Source organism: Zonotrichia leucophrys, chromosome 10 (assembly GCF_028769735.1).
Source record: "Zonotrichia leucophrys gambelii isolate GWCS_2022_RI chromosome 10, RI_Zleu_2.0, whole genome shotgun sequence".
Classification (NCBI taxonomy): domain Eukaryota; kingdom Metazoa; phylum Chordata; class Aves; order Passeriformes; family Passerellidae; genus Zonotrichia; species Zonotrichia leucophrys.
Genome location: NC_088180.1, coordinates 6,540,075 through 6,560,727, shown reverse-complemented (window position 1 = coordinate 6,560,727; position 20,653 = coordinate 6,540,075). Strand labels below are relative to the sequence as shown.

Below are 20,653 nucleotides of genomic sequence, written 5' to 3'. Positions count from 1 at the left end.
CGGCTCAGCCACAAATACAAGCAACTGAAGTTTCCCATACTTTGATGTTACTTTTTGAGAATGTGTGGAAGACCAGCATTTAGCGCTAGCTTCTTTGTTAATAAACCTACATATTGATGCACACAGAGGCAGAGCCCAGATAAATCAGAGAGGTGCCAAATGAAACAGAGGAAACAAGTCTTTATCAGTTGTTCCACCCACAGTTCTCTAGAAACACCCTCCCAAGTCCACCCTTCCCGAAACTCTTTCTCTGTACAAAGTCGAAACTGTTTTCCCTGCCATGATTTGGTCAATTAAACACGACCAGGCGCAGTGGAGAAACTGCCCAGCTCCTAACGCCGAGGAACAATTCCTAACGGGAGCCGATACAGTTACACGTCCCCATAAACACAAGCGAGTTTGGCCCCGGCCTGGGGGAGCGGAGACCCTGCTGGAAGTCACGGGCAGAACCCGGGCTCCTCTTTTATTTCCTTAAGCTGAACTTTCCGCCTGCCCGTCCTTCCCGGTTTCGGGGAGAGAGAAGCGGCCGGGAGCAGGGAGAAGGGCAGGGAGCCGGGAAGCGGCCACCGGGACCGGGGGGAAGTCCTGAGGGACGGAAGCGGAGCCGGGAGGGGAAAACAAACAAACACAGCCGAGCGCGGAGAGAAGGACCCGAGGGGGAAGAAGAGCGGAGGACAACTGACCCGCTCCTCGGCGGGGAAAGTCCCGGGGAAGGCGCGGGGCGCCAGGCCGGCCCCGGGCGGCGGGGAGAGGCCCGGCCGGGCTGAAGCGGCGGGCGGAACGGGGACCCCGGCTGGCGGCCCAGCCGCGGCCCTGACGCCGGGGCGCCCCGGAGAGCGGGGCCCGCCGCCCCCGGCCCCGAGCGCCGAGACGGGAGAGAGAGAGAGAAAGAGAGAGGGAAGAAGGAGAGGGAGGGAGAGAGGAAGGGAGACGGCCCCAAAGCAGGGCCCCGCGAGGCCGGGCGGCTCCTCACCTCCAGCGCCCGCCGCGCAGGAGCACAGCAGGATTATCGTCCCCGCCAGATCCATCTCCACCGGGCGCAGGCCCCGCCGCCGCCGCCTACCCACGGCACATCCGCCCCAGACCGGCGCCGGGCGGGATGGGGAGGGGCGAGCTGGGCGCCTCCCTCCGCTTTGTCCCCCGCCGCTCCCGATGACTGTTCCCGCCCACGGAACGGCCGCGGATCGCCCGGGAGGATCGACGGCTCCCCGACAGCGCTGCCCCCCCCTCCCTCCGCTCCGCGCGCCGCCGCTCCCTCCGCCCGCGCGCGCGCCAGACGCCGCCGGCGGGGCGGAGCCGCGGGACACGCCCAGAGCGCGGGGAACGCCCCGCCCCGCCCACGCGCAAGGGGGCGGGGTTCAGCGGAAGGGGCGGCCCCCTGTGAACACGCCCTGGGGCGGGGCCCTGCGAGGGGCGGGGCTTCTCCCGCCCCTTCCGGGGCCGGTACTGCGCAGCCCTCACCGCGCTGGTGTACGGAGAGACCGACAGACCGCCCGGGATGCTGCCCTGTGTCCCCTCACCGCGTACATGGCTCTTCCTTGCACAGAACTAATCCACTTTTAGAGTTTTGCTCTGGTTTCCTTCATCCCCTTAACAGATACACATTGTTTCCTTGCACAAACTTATTTACGTACTTTCAGAGTTTTATTTTAAGTCAGCGACTTCTCCCGATGCTCTACATGTGAAGCGTTACAGTGTCCCCACTGAACAGGGACTTGTCATTCTGAGACTGTCTCTTCACAATTCAAGGGTACAGGAAAATCTTCCCGTAGAAATACAAATGTGAGACATCTGAGCAAAATGTTTCCTCTTGATTGTCCTTATGCTGATTCTTCTATCAACTGTGCCATCTCACAGTTATATTTATTTATTTTTATATTAGAGTTGATGCCAAGTTTCTCAGTTTACTGTCAGCCCTTTATATTTGTGCTTTTCCATTCCTATTGTCATGTCAGAATAAAAAACAACTTCCATCTGTCACTGATACAGGTGAGAGAAGGTGTTATGGAAATGCACATAGAATGTAAAATTACAGTTAATGTACCTCAGGTAAGGCTGCAGAAGCTGATGCAAGTGTTTACAGACTTCAAATTAGAGACCTGCTGAGAATAAAATGACAGGATAAATCCTAATTATCCCGAGAGTATTTAAATTTGTTATTAAAAGCTGAAGATTTCTGTAGGGAGAAGAGAGGTTCCTTGGGGTAAAGTCTGAGTAATACGCCCACATTAAACCTTACAGAATCACAGAATGTTAAAGGGTTGGAATGGATTTAAGGAACATTTAGTTCCTGGCATGGACAGGGACGCCTGCCACCAAACCAGGTTCCTCAAAACCTTATCCAACCTGGACTTGAACGCTTCCAGGGATGGGGCATCTGCAGCCTCCCTAAGCAACCTGTGCCAGTGCCTCACTACCCTCACAGCAAGGTATATTTTCCTAATACCTAACCTAAATGTTCTCTCTTTGAATTACTCTACACAATCAAATTGTTCAAGTTATCTATTACACTCGCCACAGCCGTATTTTTTATAGTACGACTGTCTAAGAAACCGCAACGAAAAGCTCCGAGGAGACTCGGGAGAGCCGGACTCACCTGTTTCCCTCCCCTTCCCGCGGCCCGCCCCGCCCCGGGCCCCCCCGCCCCGGGCCCCGCCGTGACCCGCGGCCGCTCCCCCCCCGCCCGCACGTCCCCGGCGGGGCGGAGCTGCCGCCGCTGCTGTGATGGCGTCGCGGGCGTTGCGGGCGGAGGCGCAGCCGCTGCGGTGCCAATAGAGAGCGGAGCGGCCGGGCCGGGCATGGAGAGCCTGGCGCAGCCCCCGCCGCCCCCGGGCTCGCTGCAGACGGGCGGCGGGGGCGCTGCCAGCCGGCTCCGCCTGGGAGAGGCGGCGGGCGAGGGCGGCTGCGGGGAGGCCGAGGAGGGAGGCGGGCGGCGCAGCCCTTCCCCTCCACCAGCCCCCGCTCCCGCCGCGGCCCCTCAGACCGCGTCCCCCTCCCGGGCCGCGGAGGGAGCTGCGGCGGCGGAAGGCGCGGGGCTGGCGGTGCCGGAGAGTCCCGGAGCGGCACCCGCCTCGGAGAGCGGTCCCGCGGGAGCCGGCTCCGGGAGCAGCGGCGCTCCCAGCCCGCCGGGGGAGGAGTCCCGCAGCCTGGACTCGCTGGAGTCGTTCTCCAACCTGCACTCCTGCTGCCCGAGCAGCTCCGAGCTCAACAGCGACGCCGACGAGGCGGTGGTGGCGGGGGCCTCCTCGGGGGGCCCGGCCCCGGAGCCCGAAGGGGACAGGCCGGCGGCGGGCTCCCAGCTCCTCTCCGCTTCCAAGGAACGCTTCCCGGGCCAGTCGGTCTATCACATCAAGTGGGTCCGCTGGAAGGAGGAGAACACGCCCGTCATCACCCAGAACGAGAACGGCCCCTGCCCGTTGCTGGCCATCATGAACGTGCTGCTCCTGGCCTGGAAGGTACGGGGCGGGCGGGCGCCATGGCGGGGCCGGGCGGGCGGTGCCGCTCGGGCGGCTCGTGTGGCGCCGGCGGCGTCCGCTGCTCCCGAGCTACAGCGGCGTGAGGGCACCGCGGGAAGTTTGTGCTGTGTAGGACAAGGACGTTGTCGAGAACGCTGGAGAGGAACTTCTGGTAAGGGCATGTGGCAATAGGACAAGGAGGAATGGCTTTAAACTAGCAGAGGGCAAGTTTAGATACAAGGAGAACATTCTGCCCCGTGAGGGTGGTGAGGCGCTGGCACAAGTTGCCCCGGGAATCTGTGGATGCCTCATCCCTACCAGTGTCCAAGGACAGGCTTGTTGGCTCTCTGGGCGACGTGGTTTAGTAAAAAGTGCCCCTGCCCGTGGCAGAGGGTCTGGAACCTGATGATCTTTCAGGTCTCTTTCAACCCAAACCATTCTGTGATTCTTTCAGTAAATATTTCAGGCTTATTTCTGCTGTTAAGCACATGTCTCACATATAGAACTTGAAAAACAAATACTGCCGCGCAGTATGTTGCCAATATACTACATAGATGCTGCTGTCATATATAGACTTACTTCGTTGTCCTAAAACAGAAATAAAATGTCTCAACGATGTTTACTAACCTGAACAATATATAACATATAATAGCTTACTGATGTGTACAGGTTTTTAGTAAGTAAAGATTACTATTTATAGCACTGAGCACATAAGTGATATTTTTGGAAAATAGGCTAGTTTCATATAATAAAGCGTATGTAGAGTTGTACGAAATGCAGAATTGTACAAAATAAGGATTTGTATGAGTAGCTGCCTGAGTAATAGGGACACATTGATACAGTTATGCAGTATAGACTGTATTTAAATTAATGAATAAATCAGGTAGTGGTCAAATGCAGCTTTGAGACCTGAAAGTTCTTGTTCTCTATAGCCATTGTGGATGTGGACTTCCCGTAGTCTTAAAGTAATTTTCTCCCCAATCTTTCAAGTAATTAAAATCTAAGCCGTAACATAGTTATTAACATGTCTCTGTGAAAGGCGTATCTGTTGGAGGAAAGCTGTAAGGTTGTGTGCATTGCAAAACAAGGATGAGGGGCACGTCTCAGGAAATGCTGACAATTCAGCCCCGGAAGACTGAAGAGCTGATAGAACACAGTCCTGAAATAGGAAAGCTTTACAGGAATAGCTTTTGTGTTGTAGTAGCAAGGGGAAGAAATTTGGTGTTGGAAGAGTAAGAGGTTGTTTGCAGTGTGACAGGTGACTTAGGAAAAGGTCAAAATGGAAATATGCGATGAGAAGAAATTTGTTTAGATGCAGGTAACTGCAGAAGATTAATGCTCTTGGTTGAGTTACAATTTCTACACATTTTTCTGAGCAGAACAGCTCAGACATCAGAAAGAAAACTCTGGGTGCAGTGTTGTTGTTGTTTGAGCATCAGTAAAAGCAGTAGGGGGAAGTTGGGTGTGACTTTAAGGTATTGCCTTATGTAGGTTCTGCTATCCTCAAGAGGGTGTGAATGTTGTCACAGGCTTCAGTATTGAGCACTTGCTTTCTGTGCTCCCTCTTTGGCATCTGGGGGTGACTTGAAAAACTTGCCATTTCTTATCAATTTTGGGGGAAACATTTTAAACTGTTAGTTACAGGGTCTTACTTTTTAATCTTTTAATGAAAGATATAAATGGGACAGCACTGGTCCTGTTGTTTGAATTCAAGTTTTTGGAGGTTTTGTTCCTTAACATTCTTCCTTTTCCCTCCTCTGCTGCTCTCCAACCAGAACTTTAACTGACATTCTGCTGGGATCAAATATTACATTAGTGAGAATTAAGGTAATACCCAGTTTTATAAATAGGCAAAAACCAAAATACCCCTTGGGAATGCCCTACTGTTTCTTGTTGCTCAGATTACAGGAAGTTTTCTATAGTTCTGTCTATGTAAAACCTCAGCAGAATTTACATGAGTTGCAGACAAGCAGCTAAACTGGTGAAACTGTCATCACAAGTTATTATTTATAGGCTTGAGGGTTTTCCTCTTATTTGGTTATATATTGTAGTTGCTTGTAATAGATTTTCCTAATTACTGCCTCTACAAATTGGCCTTTCTTTTCCCCAGTTCATAGTCAAGAACCACGTACACAGTGGTTGGGGTGGCTGCTCATCTGTACCTCACTGACAGCAGCTTGCCACATATGAGGGCTCAGGATGAACATCCACCTTGTCGCTCCTCCTGAGCCAACATGAACACTAGGCTGGGTCAAGGAATTATAATTTGGGAGCAAGAAGGCAGACTGAAAGATGAAAACAGGCAAAAGTAGACTGAGAATACCACAGTACATATTAGGTGAAAAGAAGCTACACGTAATGGGGAAAAAAGAGCAGAAGAAGTAGATGAGGAGGAAAACTAAAATCACAACAGGGAATAACAAGTTAAACAGTTATGCTTTGGGTTCTATTCCCTGTATCAGCCATCATTTTTGCTTTTTACAACTCTTTCCTGACAGGATTGCGAGTTATGGTCATCCTGTGGATAGGTCTGGTCTTAGCCAGCTGAAGTGCAATACTGATTTGGCAGTTGGGGTTTTGGAAATTCTGAAATAGTAGCACCCACTGTGACTGTTCAAATTCCATTTTGAAAATACCAGGTTTTGGAACTAAGCTTGTGATAAAACTGCTGCCTCTCTTTTATCCACCACTTTCAAAGGATACAAAATACTTTGAGGTGGCAGATTGCAGAAGCTGTATTTTAAATATTAAAATTATGAAATTACTTTTCTTTTGAAGTGTTTTTGCAGTCTGCCTGTCTTAAGTGTAACTTGCAGTTTAGCTTATAGGAGGGAGAGCCAAGGAGCTCTGGTACAGGAGTGTTAGAGAAATGTTGTAAGAAGAAAAACAAAAGCATGATATCAACTTGGAAAAGTAGCTGTTGTGCAGAACAGCTGTTGTGCAAAACAGTGTCGTAACCACTTAGACTTGTGTGATGGAAATGAAGCAGAAGTAGAGATTGAAACAAGCATTTTTAAATGTATGTACAAGCATGAGTTGTGTCCTCTGATGTAGAATAGTGTAGCACACTGTTTTTCAGCTTATTTAAATCTGGAGATTGCTCAGTTTTAACTCAGGCCTGTGGATCACTATGTGGTTAAGCTTAGCTATTCAAAGTTGGCTTTTCTAAGTGCCTTTTGTGATCTTTGTTAGATGTAGTTCATGCAACACTTTCTGATAACTTCTGGCATTTCATTAAATGTAATTTGGGGTGAGGGGAATGTGGCAATCATCAGATGCTAAAGCTTAGTGAGGGTGCCATGTGATTCTGCTCTGTGCTTCTTAGGTAGGATGTGATGTCTTGTACCTGAGGAACTCTGTGAACATTAACGTGTTGCACAGAAATTACATATCTGAAATGTCCAGGGAAAATTGTGAAACATAAAAGAAGCAAAGGGAAAACATTATACAATTAGAGTATAAATAATATTAATATTGTCGTGAGAAGTGCGTGTCCTTATGTAGGAGAACAGTGATATTGCATATTTGAAAATGTCTTTGAAAGTTTTTTGTGTCATAATCCTCTCAACAAATGGAAGGAGCTGTGTTCCCTACACACCTAGTTCTACTAAAATTTTGGAAACTTTTAGAACTGTCTGAATTACCTATTTAGGTATCATAACAATTATGTAAGTAAATGTTATATAACCATTTTCTTGCTTAGATGTATCCAAACTGACTGTTCAGATAAGAAGTAGTGTAAAAAATTCTACTCAGAAGTTCTAACGTTAGGTTTTCATGAAAATGGCCCTTTTGGGAGGAGCTGAGCGCAGAGCTCCCTCCCGCTGATCCCCGCCCGCTGTCGGAGGCTGCAGTGGCGCTGCCGGCTCCGGGGCTGGCCCTGGCCCTTCGCTCACACGTGATGTGCTGGCCCTGGCCCTGTCGCTGTCGCTGTGCCCGGCCGGAGCTGGCACAGATTGCTCAGCGGGGCTTGGCAGCCTCCCTTCCTCCGGCACCTGTGGGATGAGCTGGGCCCGCAGGTGCAGCTGGAGCCGTGCCCAGCACAGCCACGAGCCCTCTCAGGGGCTGGAGGTGACCTGGCCAAAGAGAGACACTGAGGAGATGGAGGGGCAGCGCACACTGACCTGTCACAGGTTCATGAAACTCTTCCTGCCAGGCCAGGGGCACTTATTTGCAGAGAATATTAATTGTTTTTTGTCAAAGCTGCTTGAAGCTGCCCATACCTCTCTGGAACACTGTGTTCAGAGGAGTTGCATATTTTAGATAAACATGTTTTGAGACTTTAAGTCTTATATAAGACTTATTATATAAGCCATTAGAAATTTTCTTGGACCCTTTTGATATTCATAGTATTTTCAGAAGTGTTATCCTCTGTGCATGACTATATCACTAATTTTTTGAAGCCCTTCTGTAGCGTGGAAGAATATAGTGGAAAATTAGTATTATGTAGTTTGGGGGTTTATAGTCTAATTCATACAAACTGTGTAAGTTGTATTAGGCAATCTGCTCCATATGAAAATTTGTTTACCACTCTTGTCTTTTAATTAAAGTATGCCTCAGCTGTATGTCATGCCACAGTTGTGTGAGAAGGACTGAGTTTCCCACTCCTGAGTGTAGGAAGAAAATTATAGCTAAAGAGCCATCAGGGCAAAGGACCAGGAAACTGCAGTAGAGGGGTGCAGGAAGTGAGTGGGAGTTAAGGAAATGCATTTTTCCTAAAATGTGGAATTGATGTGAAATCTAGCAACTAAACATTGAAACCTATTGCGAAAATGTGTCTCAAAATAAAAGATTGTTATGGACAACAGCAGCTTCTCCTACTGTTGCTTACATTGTTTTCTTCTGTTGATTTCTCTGGATAATGACTGTGGTTCTGTATGATGTTTTGCTCTCCCTTAATTCCTAAGGTATTTTTCTCTCTCATTTCCTCTTCACTGTGCATTTCCTGTTGCTTAAGTGCTTGCAGTGAAGCTCTGAACAGCTGGGAAATGTTGTGTTCTCTGTATATCCCAAAGTCAGCTCTGTTCAGAAGTACTCAGAATGTGCTGGAACCCCATTAGCCCACTTCAAAGGTGTGATCAAGGTCCCACTACACATGCCAGCCCTAAAATTACACCATGAAGTAACCAATTAACTTTGCTTAGCATTTAATCAAGCAGTTAATTTTGAGATGTAGCTTGCTAAAATATCCAGCTTTGAGAGATCCTGGAAATATAAGTAAAACCACTTTGCTTTTTCTGCAGTAAAAAAATAAATGGTTACTTTACAGTTGTGAGGGAAAGTTCCATTTGTTAACCAGTGATATGGATAATATGTTGTGCTATTTTAAGCTCTGTACATAGAGCTTAAATAGAGGTAAGCTATGTAATTGAGCTTTAGAGTTGGTGAGTTGGAGAATTCTCTAAGTTACAATCAGTTGTCATTCATTTAATATTTTCAAAAAAAATATGTACCCATGCATGCCTCATTTTTCTTTTTTAATTCCTTTCCCAGATCCCAGTACTACCAGCTTCTTTATAAGCCCACCATCTATGGGTTGATCAATGTGTGGCAAATGTCAACTCTAACCCAAGTAGGGACGTATTTCTTAGACTATAAATAAAAAAGCCATATAAACTTGGGTCTCTTTCTTCTTCCACATTTAATGAAATTTCTTGTGACTACATATATTTAACACATTTAACTTTTGTCAAATATAATTTAAATCGATAAGACAGATGTTGCCCAATCACACCTCATTTTCCCAGCAAAGTTATTAAAATAGCTCAGTTTTCATACTGAAAACCCTCTCCATCACAATGTGAACAAAGTGGTGTGTTGCTATACTGTATATTTGAGTTTGGGGTGCTGCATCAAAGACTTGATGTAGAAGTAGGTGTAGATTGCTCTTCCATCCCCTGGATTTCTACTTCTTCCTTCTCCACAATCAGAAAAGTAGGTGGAACCTATTAAATCTCAACCATGAGTTAACAGTCTCATGTCATGTCTTTCTATATATGTCAAGGACAGCAGTGATCAGTATTGAGAAACTTGATTAAAAAATTCCTGATAAAATAAATACCTGTTGTAGACATTGAATGGCAAGATGTTGGAGGGAGATAAGATGAGAAAATTAAAAACTGAAGAGAGCTTAAAAATCTGCCCCAAGACAAACCAACCCCAAACCCTAGAAAATTCACATTTATGCAGAGAAAAATTGCACTGTGTTTAAGGTCTGTATCCTCCTGTGATATTTCTTCAGATTGCCAGAAGCATGTCCTTGTATGTGTTTGTGCTTTGCCTGTTGCTTTTCTTCCTGCAGTAAATCAAAGTGTTCAACCAAAATGTTTACCCAGGATGCTGGAGGAGATGAGAAGGCAGGAAGCTTTTAGCTCTGCCAGGGTGGTTGGTTTTAGCATATGATGATGGCTGAAATAAATCAGGGAAGAGGGGAATGGAATATTCACCACAGAGTTCTGTGTGCCTCTCTGCTCTGTGTGGGGTTAAACCTTGGAGTGTGAACATGGGATGAGAGGCTGAGTCATTTCCTTGTACCTGCACAAGTCTTTGGCTTCTCTGTCCCAGCAGCTACTGACATTAGATCCTTTAGAGACTTTGTACACAGGAACTTTTTGAGCTAATACGCAAAATTAATCTCTTAGTACTCAATATTCAGTTAAGAATTGTAATAAAGGGAGTCAAAGACGTGAGGCAAGTTTTCTTAACAGTTCCCAGTCTGTTAATTCTGAGTGCTTGTAGTTGAGCCACTGCAGTGAGTGGTGTGGGTTCCTGTGAAGTGGAGGGGGGTTTTGGTGGCAGAAGGGAGCGCTGTGCAGATGTGCACCTGGGAGAAAGTGCTGCATGCCTGTGGTTTCTCTAAAAACCAAAGTGCCTTTTTAATCTCTTCTTGTGGCTGCTGTTTAGTAGAGGTCCAGTATGCTAATGGCCTTATAAACTGGTGGGGGAAATGTAATCAGAAGTCTTCTGTCTAGAAATAAAATGATTTTTAAATTGTGGTGTTTTGGTGTTTTAAAGAGAATTTACTTTTACTTTGACAGATTAAACTGCCACCGATGATGGAAATCATAACGGCTGAACAGCTGATGGAGTACTTAGGTTAGTAACTGCAATAAATCACTTCCACTTGTGTGTTGTACTTTGTAGTGCATAGCAACATAGAGCTGGTTTATGTATTTACTATTTTATTCAGCTTTTTATTTGATTCCAGAAAACTACTTAGAGCATGCAGTTACTCATGCTTTTCCTTAACTGGTTTTAGAAGTTTTCTGCACTGCTTTCCAAAGTGATTGGTCTGGTTCATGCCATTGGTATGGCTCAGTGCACCAACACATTGACAGATTTAAAATTATTCATATCTCTTACAGTGTTGTTTTATTGTAGTTGATAGAATGTAGTAAGTTTACTCTTGCCTTTAATTGTCTATAGTAACTCTAATCCTTGGAAGTATGACCCAATTAAAATAACAAGAAAAATTAATGTAGCCCTCACAGTGATTGGGGTCCCATTTGCAGGCACTGCTCTGGTATCATATTCAGTATTCAGTAAAACTGCAGCTCTGTGTATCTGACAGGGCTGGAACTTTAATAACCCTGGTGATCCAGGTGTTAAAAGTGCAGTTGTGATAGTACTTAAGCTGTATGTACCACTTTTCCTTCCCTTGTAGCCTGACAAATATAAAATGTTTCAACTTAGTAGACTAGGTTTGATTTTTTTCTTAAGCAGGAGAAAAAAACCCTTACAATATTTTCTTTATTTTTGCTTGCAAAGAACATAGCTTGTTCTTTTCAGAAGCAAATTGCTGAGTCTTCTGGTTGAAGAAAAAAGTTGCCTACATAATTTTCTCCAAAAACTAAGAAATCTTGCTCCCTGTGTCTAAGCATTTCTTATAATTGCATTGATGACACAGTACTGTCTGAAGTCACTACATAATTCCAGTTGTCTAAATGTGTATTCTTTCTTGAAGGCATATTTTAGCTTCTGGAATTATCTTACTAAATTGAATAATAAAACAGTGTTCAAGTTATTTAGGTTCCTATTCACTCAACAGGATTAGCAGTTCTTCTACAGCCGAAAAAAAAAGCCAAAACCAACAAAACAGCCTTCAACCACTTTCAAGTAAAAAGAGTATAAATTAGAAAACTCATAATGATATTCTTCTGACTTTAGTAATGGAGCAAGAGAATAAGTACAAAAACATTGAAATAAAATCTGGAAAGTGGGTATTAGTCTCTAAAGATGTTATAAGTCTTGAACCTCAGTGTGTTGATTAACTATTAACTAATTTGTTACCTTTACATTGTAGACAAAGGTGGAATACAAATGTTGTGGTTTAAGCCCAGGCAGCCCCTTGCTCACTCCCCTACCAGAGAGATCAGGTAGAGAATGGAGAGGGTAAAAACCAGAACACCTGTGGGCTGAGGTAAAGACTCAATATAGGGAAAGCAGAGCAAAACAGGGAATTAATTCACTGCTTCCCACGGGCAGGCAAGTGTTGAGCCATCCAAGGAGAGCAGCACCCTGTCACATGTGGTGACTTGGGGAGAAAAACACCATCCAGCACTCCAAGTGTTCCCCTTCTTCCTTCTTCCCCCCACTTTATATACTGGGCATGATGTCACCTGTGCTCCTGTGGCCCTGGGAAAAGCAGGAAGGGCCTTGGCTCTGAGTGAGCCCTGCTGAGCAGTAACAAAAACATCCCTGTGTTATCAGCCCTGTGTTCAGCACCAACCCAAACACAGCCCCACAGCAGCCACTGTGAGGAGAGTGAACTATATTCCAGTCAAAATCAGCACAACAAGTTTTATAGACTTACTGGTGTATAAAAATATGGCAAAACATTCACAGTATCAGTCAGGATAAGTGGTTGTCCTTTTAAATTGTGTACAGAATTACATATGTTATTGTGAACAGTTTGACCTTTTTATATTTTTAAGCTGAGGCACAGAGGGAAGTTAGTTTTTGAATACTGAAGAGATTGGTATGATGCCCCAAGAGATAATGAAATGTTGCTTTAGTAACAGTTGGCCATATGAATTTCATTTCTTAATATAATCTTACTAAGTTTTTGTATTCATATTTTACTCCATAATTATACTTCAGGTTATAAAACAATGTGATCTCATTAATTCGGTAGAAAACTTTGATTGTGGTATTCATTATCAGTCGCTTCAGTCAGAAACATTAACAGAAATGTTGAAGCTTTGATTGTGGAATAAATTTATTTTCATTTTTGCTTTCTTTTAGGAGACTACATTCTTGATGCAAAACCTAAAGAAATATCTGAAATTCAGCGACTTAATTATGAGCAGGTAAGGAGCTGCTCCTAAAGCACAGTTGCTCATGTCTGAGGGAACTAACACTACTTTTCTCACCTAGGGTTTGTCACCTTGTTAAAAACCACAAGCATACAGACCACTGTTTGTAGTTTATTTTTGTCTGGGCTTGATGTAGAGTAATAATTTTATATATGTGTTATTAGTGAAGAAAAACTCAATATTTATTAACAGAAGACATTTTTTTCCCCTGTTATGAAATAACAGTAATGAAGTAAAACAGGTTTTATTGAGGAAGTGTAACACAGAGGTACTAATAAAAGTATGTAACAGGGTGGTTGCTCTTTGAAGTCTTGTGTTGCATGTCCTTCCGTTGCTCTGTTCAGTGGTGCCTGCCAGAGTTGCTCTGAGGATGTAAACTGAGTAACAGAGATCTGTGTTCTTAATCATGATGGACAAAAAGAGGTTGATCCCATGTTATGAAAGGCAATATTATTTGCACTGACCACTGTTTATATGTCATCACAGAATTCTTTCTGTACTGAAGATAATGGTATTAGATTTAAAATTTGTTGATTTAGTGTATATTTTCCGAGTTCTGTCTGTAGTCATAGCTGGTATTTTGGTTACTCACGGAAAAGTTAATTTGAATTTTTTAGCAGGTATAAGGTTTTAGGGTAGCTCTGTTTATTCTTAGGTCATTTTTCTTGTTCTCATTCAGTGTTGAAAGCCAAATTGAGTAACTGGAGATTGATTTTTATCAAATTATAGGAATTACTTTTGTAATAATGAAATTGGCTATTTTTTTCCACACAATTCTGTGTTGTAGAAGGTTATAGCTATAATCAGCTTGTAGGAGGGTGATGAAAACTATTATGCCTGGTGAAAGTACAACCTGTATAGCTTTCTTATGCTCAGATATATGGATTTAGAACATAAATGTCACATACCTGAAGTTTTGACCATGTAATTTCAAAGAAGCCTTCTGCTCTAGAAATCTTCCAAGTTGCTTTGAAGGTACGAAAATAGTTAAAGTAGAAGTGATAATGTTGAAATTGTAGCAAGAAACTTCTGTGGTTTTCTGGTCTGTTTGATGTAATCCTGCTTTGTTTGCAAAGTAAACATTATGAAAAATGCAGCTATTGTCTGTAGATGTATGGTCTGAATTTGTGGATGACACTGTGCTGACTTACTATGGACTTCTTATTCATTCAGCAGAGTATGATTATGGCAAAATATCTTTCAAAACAGGTTTTCATATTTGATGTCTGGCCCCTCCTAATGACATGCTCTTGTTAAGGTGGCTTGGTTTGCTTTTAAAATGATACGAACTTAAAAGGTGAAGCCAGTCTTGAGAATTACTTACAAATCTTGCTAAATTCTAAACCTTGTGACAGCAAAATGTTAGTAAGATGAAGCAACTTGTAGTAAGGCAGTGGGAGCTGTTCCATTCCTGATCATGGAAACTTGACTGAGCAGAGTGGTTAAAGGGCTACAAGTATTAAAACTCTCATTTGTAGCAGCCATGCTCAAGTGCAGATTCTGATCAGAAGACAGCAGATGCCATCTTTAACCATCAGTAGTTTCAGTCTGTGAATCTTTGCTGTCTCCATCTCCTGTCCTATCTGCATTTCTGGTCTTTGTCATGCTATTTTCTCATTGTTGTAAGCCTGAATTCCTCTTAAACAACAGAATGTTACAAAACCCAAAAACCCCCAAACAAACAACAGAGTGCCTCAGTTTCCCCAAATCTTTTGCATAAGACTTTCTGACTGTGTTCTTGTGGACTTTTCTCACTTAGTGGAAAATTCTTTTTCCTGCCATGTCGGGAATTTTTTTTATCTGTTGGTTCAAGATAGCTGTCTCACAAAGCATGTTTTCTTTGGCTCATCTTTCCTTTCTGTGATTGGAACTTCATAACTTGATAATTCTCCTTAGGATTCCATTGGGATCACTACTATAATTAATAAGTGCTACTTTCATGACTTGTTTTAACAGTAGAATCTACAGGCCATTTAAAGGTATGCCCAAAATAAGGTAGGAAATGGGTTTTTTATTAAAGAAAAAAAGTGGTGAACAATTCAAGACTGATTCTCAGTACTGAACCCTGAAATTAGAGTTGGCAAGTGGGTCTGTGTAGCTCTTACTGTTCATTCATTATGTAGTGACAAGTACTTCGGCCTGACTTGTAAGGGAAGGTTTAAAAGGGGAGAAGAAACCTCAAGGAAAGTCCCTTGAAGATTCCTTTATAATTCAGTTTTCTTGCAAACATCTGGCTTGTGGCTTTGGGAAATAGACCTAAAGGCAATCAGAACTGCCTAAAAGTAGTTTATGGGTGTAAAAGAGGTGATTGGAGGGAGATTCTTTTATTTCATGTATCTCCTGACACAATATGTGAAGTGAATGTGCATTGAAACATTTGTTTAGGTAATTTACCCTTTAATTTTTTTTTTTAAAGTGTCAAGTCAATGAGTACTAAATGATGAAGGGTTACAAGAGTAACCACCAAGTGTCCAAAGCTGTTTTGGGTGATCTGTTGTGTTCTGTGCTTTCTGTTGTCAGAATATGAGTGATGCAATGGCAATTCTGCATAAGTTGCAGACGGGTCTGGATGTCAATGTGAAGTTCACAGGTGTCCGAGTATTCGAATACACTCCCGAATGCATAGTGTTTGATCTGCTGGACATCCCCTTGTACCATGGATGGTTAGTGGACCCTCAGGTAATTTACTCTGTTTCAATTATTTTAAAAAAATATTATTGTGAATGTTATTGGTGGGAGGGGAGATATTTCTGAATTTTAACAAGTCAGTAATGAATACGATAATGAAGTTTTTTAATCTAGTCAGAAAAATTGAGGAGTAAATACAAACTGTGGTTTTTTTAGTGCAGGAGCTCTGCAGAGCCTGGGTCTATAGTAAACTCCTTTAAAAGCCTTCTATGACTCTGTAAAGGAGAATTGTTTTTCTGAGGGAAGTAGCAAGTTGCCCCAGATACAGTGTTCCAGTCATCATTTTTGAAAGCTTATTAGAGAACACTTGGAAGGAATACAAAGTTACTTTCCTCCTCTTTTTAATTCTGGTTTCTTAGTCACTGCTATTGAGAAATGAGGATGGTAGAACTGGTTGGAGAGAACTGCATCTTTAGCAAACATATAAATTATTTTTAATGATATTATTTAATAAACACTAGAGTGGTATTGTTTGCTGAGTGGGAAACTGGTGAGTTTGGCTGCAGTAATAATGCCTAAGAGTTTTTCTTTTCATGCCTTGTTGGTGAGAGTTGCTGTTCTCTTACCCTGGCCCTGCTGATCCAACTTATGTTCATGCCTTAGCTTTTGATGCTAAGGGTTAATGGAAGAATTTAAAATAGAATCTGAAATAGCAATATATGTAACACTCTGAGCTGAAATGTTTTGGCCTACATTTTTAAGGGGATAACATCCTCTCTTTATTGAATTCTTATTGTCTTATTAATAATTGCCACTGGCTTGCAGCTGTGTTCTGTTCTTCTCAAAGGTAAATTCTCCATGTTGTTCATTCCTGCTGCAGGTTGCTGACATAGTAAAAGCAGTTGGTAACTGCAGTTACAATCAGCTGGTGGAGAAGATAATCTCTTGTAAACAGTCAGAAAACAGTGAACTGGTCAGTGAAGGTAAGCCATGTTTTTCTGTATTTTATCAAAGTATGTGTCCTGCCAAATCCCAGTTAGATATTTTCCCTGTGGGTGATGCTGAGTAGAGATACAAGTGGGAAGAGCTGCATTCTGTGTGCTGAGCTGCTTTCCCTGGGCAGGCACCCAGCACTGTGCTTGTCTTCTCTGCTTCTCTAATGCAGGCTCTTGATCTATTCAATACAATTCTTCAAAAGCTGGCAAGAACTTCCCCTGTTGTGGCAGCATTCAGATTTCAACTTAGCTATGTATTTGCTCCTATAAATCAGAGTATCAGTTATATACTCCATTACAACAAGGGAAAATATGAGTAATATTAGAAGTGGATACAGCATTTCTGAACAGGGGAAGGTTTGTTTGCAATGCTGTGGTTTTAGAACTTTGAAACTTGTCCCCTCTTTCATGTGTTCCCTAAGGCTTGTGGCAGTATGGGGACATAGGGGGAAGATAGGAAAAATACTACTATTGTTTCCAGGTGTTATGTTAGCAAGTGTGTAATAGACACACATAACTGTATGTTTTGCTTTTGTAGGGTTTGTAGCTGAGCAGTTCCTAAATAACACAGCTACACAATTGACATACCATGGACTGTGTGAGCTGACTTCAGCTGTCCAGGAGGGAGAGCTTTGTGTGTTCTTCAGGAACAACCATTTTAGCACCATGACCAAATACAAGGTACATCCAGCATTTTTGTCTTTATTGTTGTGTTTTGTGTTTCAAAGCAAGTCATGCTTTTTTACTGTCTTGGAATAGAATTAAATTCCAGGTTGTTATAAATAAATATGGCTTACAGTGACTGTAAGGTCTGTAGCAAATGTTACTTAGGAATTATTGATTACAGTGGTTTAGTCACTGGGATCCATTACTACTTTAACTCTTCTTGTAGCCTTTCCCTTTGTGTTCATTTTACTCCCTGTGTTAACCCTTTGTGGTTAGGTATAGTTATGTATGCTTCTTACATGGCTTAAATTTTCTTGCAGTTTGTGGTTGGCATGATAAGGTTACTTTAATTTCTTGTTTCTGAGGATCTAAAAGTTTGCATTACATTTGGCCAGTAGATGAATAGGTCCATATGCAAAATCCCAAATGTTTTGAGAAGTTGAAATGGGCTGCAATATTGGTTCCCTTTGTTAGGGAAGAGAATTTCTTTTAATTATTTTTATCTGTATCTGGGGAAGCAATATGGCAGCAGTTGTGAAAGGAGCATTCCAGGATACAAAAAGCAAGTGTCAGCTTGGTTAGTGCTTCTGGGACTCCTTCCTCCATGGAATGGAGAATCTGCTTTGGAAAGTTTACATTCATTTATGGAGAATCTTCATGCTAAAACAACTTTACTTTTGCTAGGATAGTAGTGTATGAGTTTTTACCCTTGTAAAAGAAGCTTATAATGATGTTTTGGTTATCTGTTATTAAATAAGACTTTAATTTCATGTACACTTGTGCTTATGAATAATGGTAATAAAAGCAAAAAAAGAAGAGGTGTGTAACATGCAAAAAAGTTAAGAAACCCCTGGTTTTGCCATTATATGATAATGTCATATACGTCATGTGAATGACTCTTTAATTTGTTACTTCTAGTCCTTTTTTCCTCCCTCTTTTAATCTTGACTGTGCTAACCTTTGGCATTTTGAGTAACTACTCATAAGCTGAGTTTAAGGTCTGAACAGTCCTGATAAATAATGATTAACTCTACAAGCAGGTAACATATTTGGTTTTCTGATTAGAGTACATCTGAGATGTGGTTTAAATCTGTGTATACAATGCCACTCACTTAAAGCAGTAGGGCAAGGAAAAGGCTCTTTCTCCTCCCTTCTTCCATTTAAATAACCCAGAGCTATGAAATAAATCTCTGTGTGGTCAAATATTACCTGATGCAGCTCATTTAAATCCCAATTTTGAGTATAGTTTTTCCCCTCTCTGCTTTTCCAAATTTAGTTTTTGGATTAGCTGGTGGCAGCTTGTGAAGCAAGCCTGTACTCTGTTTTACACTTGTTACATGGAGTGGGGTTTGGTTTTAAAAATGAAAATAGTAAAAGTACAGCTGCACTTTCTGGGCACAAATGGTATCTAGAGGTGCAGGTGCTCTTTTACTTTGTTTAAAGGCCATTCCAGATAAAATACATAAATCCTCCTGGAAATAACACATTTTTGTGCTATTATTAAATCCTTTAAAATATTATTTGTATTGAATACAATTAGTAAGTATCACTTTGACCTGTGGATTATAAATACATATTAGTTTTGTAAAACATAGGCTCTTTGTAGTCTTTTGCAGCCCAGTATTACATTAAAGGGTAGAACTTGGTATGTGTCTGTACTTTATCAGCTTCATACTTGTAAACATTTATTTACTTCTCAGTTGAGATCCTTTTTCCTTATGGAAATAAAATGCAGCACTTCAACGAGTTAAATATCCTCAGCCAATGTTAATAATACAGAATGGGTTAAGGCAGTGAGTAAAAATCTGTCTTGACTTTTATCTGTAAGAACTAAATACAAGTCCTAAGAAATACTAAGTTGAAGTATTTGAAAATGAGTGTGGTTTGTATATTTAAGGTTTGCTGCTGCTAAGTCACAGTGGTTTGAATCTTGTGCTTTTTGAGAATTCTTAGAATTCTGAAATGCTGAATTTTTAAATAGAGGCCATTATTCTTGTTTTTACAGTCATTATGGGGAATGACCTTGTAGTTAGTGTTTAATTTCCATGTTATTTCCATGTTTTAGTTCCTGAGGTTATTGCTTGTAAGCAGTGTTCATTTTGATTTGGATTTGTGTTGAGTGGCACATGGGAGAATTTGAGCTATCAAACAACTTTTTAATAAAGACATAAAATAAGTTTTAAATTGATGTTTAAAGGCCAACAGTAACTCTGTTGGCTCCTGCCTAGCCAGCTGTTTGCAGTAGCTGTAAATCTTGGGGGTCTTTTGTATCAAGTCAGAAATAGACTTAACTTGGGCTTTTAGCCAAGATCAGCTCTCCAGAAATTTTTGGCCCTCCAGGATACTCCTGTGAGTGCCAGATGCATTGTTGCTGAAGAGTTGAGATTTCTGTCAACTGCTCCACTCTTTCCATCTCCTGGGTTTAATGCTCACCCTGCAGATGGAGTTTCCTCACAGTTTGAGCAGTAGGCAGCAGGAGCTGGACTATGGAGAAAAGTCCATCCATTGGGAAAACTGGAGATACAACATATGCCAGGGAAAATGGAGGTATAGAACTTCTAGGGCAAGAATGATGCAATTATTTTTTCTCTTTCTCTAATACTGACTTTCTCTCTTTCCCCTCCAAACCAATACATGGAAATGTATAAATAAAGCAGCTATAAAGTTAATCAGAAGGGAATTACACATTTATTAAGTTGTCCATGTAATAAAATCAGTGTATTTTTAGAAACACAGCTTAAGTAATTAGCAGTTATTATTCTAATTAAGCTAATGCTTAAACTTTTATTTGGCAGCTTTAATGTACAGCTGATACAAGGACCTGTACACTGGGGATATTTTTAAGTGCAGTGTGGGTTTTTTAAGGCTGATATTTTAGTGAAAGGACTTGGGTTTCCAAACCTTGTCCATTTGCCCAAGTAATAATTTTTTCTACTTCCTGTCCCTTTCATTGCATACTAATAGTCTTGGCTCATGTAATTATACAGTAATAATTTTCAGCAGTTAAAAATGTGATTTTATTTTTTTGCCTTTGCTTTTCATTATGCAGATAATAAATACATCAAATGATAATTCCCTAGATCAAGGAAAAACAGGACTGTAAAGAGGGGATCAGTTTGGTAAGAAGATCTTAGTTCAGTTGGAATGTTTTTCCCACAGACTTGTTTGTAACAGAACCTGTGTTCTTTACTGCAAAGTATCGAGACATTTACCTGTTTGGATTTTTAAGTATGTGTGTTTTCTACTTTATAAATGTTGTGTTTCTGCTTCAGAACTCAACAGATACTTTCATTCCAATACCAAGTGTATTTTAAAACAGTAATTGCACTTTTTCCTTGGGCATTTAAGATTGGCACAGTAGAGGCAATGAATATAACTGCTTAAAAACATGTTTATTTTTCAGTTTCTTAGTAAGTGTACAGTTCTTATGCTGAGGGTTACTCTGAATTCAGTAGTACATTCTTTAAAAAAATATTTTTAATGTTAGTATATCTGAATGTTTCAACTGTTAGAGAAAATTAAAACAACCTTCATTCATCCACTTAAAGCACCTTCACAAAAACAAAGGGATCTGATCCAGAAGTCCAAGAGAATAT

General features: G+C 42.0%; 2 protein-coding genes across 2 annotated transcripts in view; one reads left to right on the top strand and one right to left on the bottom strand.

The window, feature by feature from the left end:
- The window catches only part of ADAM10 (ADAM metallopeptidase domain 10), a 42,478-nt gene extending 41,250 nt beyond the window's left edge, over positions 1-1,228 (bottom strand). The window contains exon 1 of the mRNA XM_064722250.1: positions 974-1,228. Coding sequence (XP_064578320.1) covers positions 974-1,028 — 55 coding nt within the window. The 5' untranslated portion in view covers positions 1,029-1,228. The remainder of the gene's footprint in view (positions 1-973) is intronic.
- A 1,480-nt stretch (positions 1,229-2,708) lies between these two features.
- MINDY2 (MINDY lysine 48 deubiquitinase 2) overlaps positions 2,709-20,653 on the top strand; it is a 32,202-nt gene continuing 14,257 nt past the window's right edge. Inside the window, exons 1-6 of the mRNA XM_064722339.1 lie at positions 2,709-3,455; positions 10,493-10,550; positions 12,699-12,763; positions 15,290-15,448; positions 16,278-16,380; positions 16,931-17,073. Of these exons, the coding sequence (XP_064578409.1) occupies positions 2,799-3,455; positions 10,493-10,550; positions 12,699-12,763; positions 15,290-15,448; positions 16,278-16,380; positions 16,931-17,073 (1,185 nt within the window). The 5' untranslated portion in view covers positions 2,709-2,798. The remainder of the gene's footprint in view (positions 3,456-10,492; positions 10,551-12,698; positions 12,764-15,289; positions 15,449-16,277; positions 16,381-16,930; positions 17,074-20,653) is intronic.